This window comes from Elephantulus edwardii, unplaced genomic scaffold (genome assembly GCF_000299155.1).
Source record: "Elephantulus edwardii isolate Elephantulus edwardi_28Jun2011 unplaced genomic scaffold, EleEdw1.0 scaffold00292, whole genome shotgun sequence".
NCBI lineage: Eukaryota > Metazoa > Chordata > Mammalia > Macroscelidea > Macroscelididae > Elephantulus > Elephantulus edwardii.
In genome coordinates, this window is record NW_006400042.1 from 1354275 (window position 1) to 1360558 (window position 6284).

The 6284-nt window shown below is 38.8% G+C and overlaps 1 protein-coding gene across 1 annotated transcript in view; it reads right to left on the reverse strand.

The window, feature by feature from the left end:
• The window catches only part of NOL8 (nucleolar protein 8), a 51799-nt gene that overhangs the window by 35414 nt on the left and 10101 nt on the right, over positions 1 to 6284 (reverse strand). Inside the window, exon 3 of the mRNA XM_006900736.1 lies at positions 1028 to 1106. Coding sequence (XP_006900798.1) covers positions 1028 to 1106 — 79 coding nt within the window. The remainder of the gene's footprint in view (positions 1 to 1027; positions 1107 to 6284) is intronic.

Consider the following 6284-nt stretch of genomic DNA (forward strand, 5'->3'; position numbering starts at 1 on the left):
CAGCAATTCGTTACTGGGAATATATCCCAAAGAGACCATAACTGACATCCAAGCAGATATATGCACACCCATGTTTATTGCGGCTTTGTTCACAAGAGCAAGGAGTTGGAAACAACCCAGGTGCCCATCAACAAATGAAAGGATAGAGAAGCTGTGGTATATTCACATAATGGAATACTATGCTGCATTGAAAAATAAGGAACTCATGCAGTATTATTCAAAATGGGTAAGCCTGGAGGACATTATGCTGAGTGAAATATCTCAGTAGCAAAAGGACAAATACTGCATGGTGCCACTGCTGTAAAATGGGACTGATTATCAGGGTTGGGATAAGACTGAGAAAAACTGGATAAATTCTGTATACTGCACTGAAACAGATGAGGGACTGAATAATTTAAAAGTGATGTATGATAGGGTATTATGGTTATCACAAGAGTCCACAATTAAGTGGGATGTACTTGGGGCGGTGGGAGGGGTGCGGGGGGATTGTGTACCAGGGAGGGAGTTTTTCTTTTACTTTTCAAAGAGAGGAGCAAACTTGGGGCGGGGGGTTGGGGGGGTGGGGGGGGGATGGGATGGGCGGCGGAGGGCTGGGCGGGGAGAGAAGTGAAGCAATGAATGGAAATCCAAAATCTCTGTAAATGTATGTTCATTAAAATTAATTAAAAAAATTTAAAAAAACACACAAAACTTCATTTAAAAAAAAAAGAATGTAACAGCTTAAATATCAAACTACAAACCCACAGTTGTTGAGTTATTATCAACAGATCATCAGATGCTCTAAGACAAAAACTTAACTGTCCAGTGGGGATTCCAGGATTGTAACTCTTAAAGGGAACACACTGCCCTGTCTCATATCTGTGGAGTAGCCAATGAGGTGAAACCACTATTAGTTGGCAATTCAGTGCTTATTTAACTGGCAGTCCTAATAGGGCTAATACGTGATAACTTCAAATCAATAAAGTCCATATGTAAAACCATTTACAATATAAAGAAATAGGCTTTAAATGTACAGAGCAAATCTTACCTATGCAAAAAGTTTTCTTTTGCTTGCTGAATTTGAAGTGTTCCCCCTTTCCATTTTGTTTTATTTAAAACAGACATACCTATAAAACAAAGATATACTATTCAAGTATGTGACAACACAAATTATTTCAGCATTTGGTTTCCCTAATTATTTCAGTTTTAAGATTTCCTTATCACAGAGGAAACTGATCAGAGAATATGAAACCTAAAAAAGAAGACCTCATTTTCACCACTAACAGCTAATGGCTACATTTGACTCACAGTTTCAAGATGGCAGACAGGGTCCTTGGGCTTCCTATTTCTGTTACTATAAAGTTTGAATGAGGCAAAGATACTCAGCATCGCACACCAATCATCAATGGATAACTTTGTAATAAATTAACCATAAATGATTCAACTATGGTTGAACTATGATGCCCTGGTAATTGATATTTTGAGTTTCTGCTATCAACTGCAATTAAATATTGTCAGATCAAATTTTACTCTTCCTTAAAAAAATCATGCATTGAATAAGTTTACAGACCATAGTGGCTTTCAATTCAATCCTTCATATATATTTTCTTTTATGACATTAATTATAATACACACAATGTGATCACATTCTTTCCACTTCCATCCTGCAATACTTGTTTCAGTTAGTTCTCCTACCCTATCATGGCCTGCCTTCTGAGCCATATACTCCTAGGTAGTTATTGCCCTTCTATGTAGGGTTGTACCTGTTGGCTATTGCTGGTCACCTTAGTGGCTTTGTTATTTTTGCCTCCAAAAGGCACTCTGACGCAGCTTCTTCAAGACCTATCTGCTTGTTCTCTTGGCAGTCCATGGGATATTCAGTACTCTTCTCCAACACCATAGTGCAAAGCCATCAATTCTTCCAACATCCATTGTCCAGTTTTCAGATGTACATAAAGTGATTAAAATAACTATGGCCTGAATCAGGTGCATCTTAGCCCTCAAACTGACATTGTTGCTCCTCAATAATTTGGAGAGGTCCCTGACTGCACTCTTTCCCAGTGCAATGTCTCCTGATCTCAAATCTTGTCAAGATACTAAGGGTGTTGATTGCAGATCCAAGAAAGGTGAAATTGTTGACAGTTTCAATCTTGTCTCCATCTATCATGATGTTGCCTGTATGTCCAGTGGTGAGAAGTTTTGTTTTCTTGGAGTTGAGATGGAATCCCTATTGAAAACTATATTCTTTGATCTTCTGCATTAAAGAGTTTCAAGTTATCCTCCATTTCAGCAAGTTTGTGTCATCTGCATAACATAGGTTACTGATGAGTCTTTCTCCAATCCTGATGCCACATTTTTCATAGAGCACAGCTTCTCAAATAATTTGCTCAGTGTATACACTGAATAGGTATAGAGAAAGGATACAATCACAACACAAACCTTTCTTAATTTTAAAACATGTACAGTTCCCTTGCACTGTCTGCACAACAGCCTCCTGGTCTAGGCATGCTATTGTTTTTGTTATATGCTATCAAGTTGCTTGTGACTCATAGCGATCCTATGGACAAAAGCCCTAAGCCCTGCTTTATCCTATGCCAATCTTACTGTCTCATATACTTACTGACACATATAAGCACAATTAAATGCTCTGGGATTCTCATTCTTCTCAATGTCAGTAGTAACTTATTACGATTCACAATGTCAAATGCCTCTGCATAGTCAATAAAGCACAAAGAGACATTCTGATAAGATTCTTTGCTTTCAGCCAGGGTTCATCTCTCTGGTGCCACGGCCTCTTCTAAATCCCGCTTGAACTTCTGACGGTTTTTAGTCTTGTTCTAGTAATTTTTAATGATCTTCAGTAGGATTTTGCTTGCATATGGTACTAATGATATTGTTCAAGAATTTCCAGTCTGTTTGATCTCCTTCCTTGGGAATGGGAATATGAATCTCTTCCAGTCAGCCAGCCAGGTAGCTATCCTTCAAATTTTCTGGCATAAGCATTTCCTGGTGAGCATGTTTAGGGTTTGCATCTGTTAGGTGTTAACAGATCAACTGGTTTCCCACTGATTCCTTGGGTCTTATTCTTTGCTAGTGTCTTTAGCATAGCTTGAACGTCTTTCTTATCATTGGCTCTTGATCATATGGTTGTTGTTGTTATGTGCCGTCGAGTCGTTTCCGACTAATAGCGACCCTATGCACAACCTTCGGGATTCCTTCGGGATTGCAGTGCAGCTTCTTGCCACTAGGCCACCAGATTTTCCTTCTCATGGACTTCTTTACCCTCAATCTGAACTTGCACATAAGTAATTAATTAATGGGCTCTTTCACAGTCAGGACCTGGCCCAATTTTGAATCATGATATTGAGCATCTCCAATGATTCTTTCCACAGATAGTCAATCTGATTTCAACAAGTCCATCTGGTGAGCTCCATATGTCAAGTCACTGTGTTTTTTTAAAAAAAAAATTTGCAATAAAAAAAAATCACTGAATGCACAAAATCCAAGAATTCTATTTCTGGCCTCATTTCTGTCACTAAGTCTGTACTTTGTGACTACCATCCCTTTTTCATTATTCCCGACTTTTACATTCCAATCACCAATTATCATTAACACATCTTGATTGCATGTTTGATCAATTTTGGACTACAACATTTTATTAAAATCTTCAATTTCCTCCTCTTTGCAAATGCAAGAGCTGCTGGTGCATATATTTGAAATAATAGTCGTATTCCCAGGGCTTCCTTGTATGCATATAAAAAATATCCTATTTCTCAAAACATTTTGCTTCAGGATAGAAAATGAAGTTGTCTTTTTAACTTTGAATAGAACAACATTCTCCTTCTGTTTTTCATTACCAGTGTATTATTTGACTTTCTAATTCAAAATGGTCAAAGCCAGCCCATCTCATGTCATTAATGCCTAGAATGTGGTTGCTCACGCATTTCATTTTATTTTTCACAACTTCTAGTTTTCAACAATTACACTTTGTACATTCCATGTTCTAATTATTAAAGGATGTTTGCAACTGGTTTTCCTCATTTTGACTGACTCCAATCTGGGGCCTATCTCTAATCCTATATAACTGTCTGTGTTCCCCTAATGTTCACAAGGCTTTCAGAGGCCTGCTCTTTAAGAAGTGTATGGCCACTGCTACTTCCTAGTCTGTCGTACTCTGGGAACTCTACTAAAACCTGTCCACCATGAGTGACCCCTCAGGCATCTGGCATATCTGTGTTCTTTAAGCATCACAGCAAGCAACTCACAAGTTATTTCAGTATAGCAAACTTGCAGAAAAAGGATGTATTAATAAGAATAATGATAAATAAGCAAGAATATAGATACTTAAGTTATAATTAGTAATATCCAGATCATTGCTCCAATAAAACAAACAGGTAAATTCATACTTTAGCAGGCTCCAAAGCAGACCAGTAAAGTTTGATATTTTTATGTGCTGTCTCTAATTTCTGGCCCCTGGTCCAGGACCCTCCACTGTGATCCCTTTTAGAGTGGTCAGCTTATGTAGCTGAGCTCCTTTTCAAGTGATTGTATCCAGATTTGTGTTCCGGTTCAGGGTCATGGAGACTTAGGTTTTTGTGGTCCATTAGTCCTCTGCATCAATTATTTCTATGCATTTTTGTTTTTCTTTGCTCTGGCTGGGGAGAGACCAATACTAGTACTACGCCAATTTACCTTGATGTCCCCAGAGGAAATGATGTTGTTGAGTATCGCTGAGTCAGAACTGACCCACAGCTGATTTTACACTGCTCATGCTAATCTTGTGATGTGTATCTTCTTTCTTTTTTTAAATTAATTTCAATGAACAATTACAGAGATTTTAGATGTCCATTCATTCATTGTTGCAGATGTGTATCTTCTTTTTTGTATGTGTATCTTCTTAACAGCAACTTATTTCCTCAGAGTGTTCAGTTATGATTGAAGTTGTTTCCATAATTTTGTCATGCTTTCGCTCTACTATACATTTAACACCATATACAAATGTGCATGTAAAAATATCATCCCGACAGTTCCCAGAGGTCTGTGGGGAAACACAATCTTTGTAAACTTGGACTTTGCTGGGAGATCTGCAAGGACGGCAGAGGCATTTCCAGGGGCTTGCGACCCAACCTTCCTGTCTGCTACCACTGCAGGTACCGACTACAGTTCCCAGAGGTCTGTGGGGAAACGCCATCTTTGTAAACTTGGACTTTGTTGGGAGATATGCAAGGACGGCAGAGGCAGTTCCAGGCCGGGGCTTATGACCCAGACAGCCCACACCCATTTAGGAAGACAATCATATTTGCCACATCTATAAGATTTATCAACCTCCCCTAAAATACTCATGTACCATTGAGGATTAAGTTACGTGGTGAATCAAACTGGTTTCTGGCCTGAGTAAGTAGGGTCCACTAACTCAAACAACAGGGAGATCCTGAGCATCTCCAAAGAGTGGGGAAGCTATTCCAGAAAGGGAACAACAGACTTCCTCCTTCATTATTTAGGTTCTCCTGAGGCCCTCCCCATGTGTATCAGTGTGTGCTTCCTCCCTTCCCACTCACGTGAGCGTTGGAGTGTGCACGCACCCTCTACGCATTTACTCTTGTTTCTGCCCAACCTTCTTCTGAAGCAGTGACGTCAAATCAAAAACCAGCTACCACCTCAGACACGAAGAACTCTGCAATGACAATGGCCCATAGAAAGCAGACTGCTTCACTTGTCCCACCAGCCCAAAGCAAGATATCAACCCCCAAAGAAGACACAGGAGCAACGGATTTCCTGGAGCCAGAAAGCCTGATGGATCTTTCTGATAGTGATTTTAAAAGAACAATGATTGAATATTTTCAATGGATAAAAAAGAAACTGGATGAAATAAAGAATAGTGCTAGCAAAGATAAGGAGGAACTTAAAAAAAAATCAAAAACAATGCAGAGAAAACAAATTAAGCATTAGAGGCATTGAAAAAACAAGAAACTGTGATCCAGAATTTGAAATCTAAGGTTTCTGATGCTGTCAACATGATTGAGGGACATACAAATAGAGGTGAAGAGATGGAAAACAAAATCAGTGAAATAGAAGATAGAATTGTCACCACAGATCTGACTGAGAAAAAAACAGAATCCAAAGAGAAGAAAACAAAAGAAAGCTTGAGAATAATGTGGGATACCATTATAAGAAATAACATCCACATCATAGGAATCCCAGAACGGGAAGAAGCAAGTAAAGGCACTGAAAAAGTTGTGGAAGAATTACTAGAGGAAAACTTTCCAGGCATAATGAAGAATGACAGAATATATATCCAAGAAGCT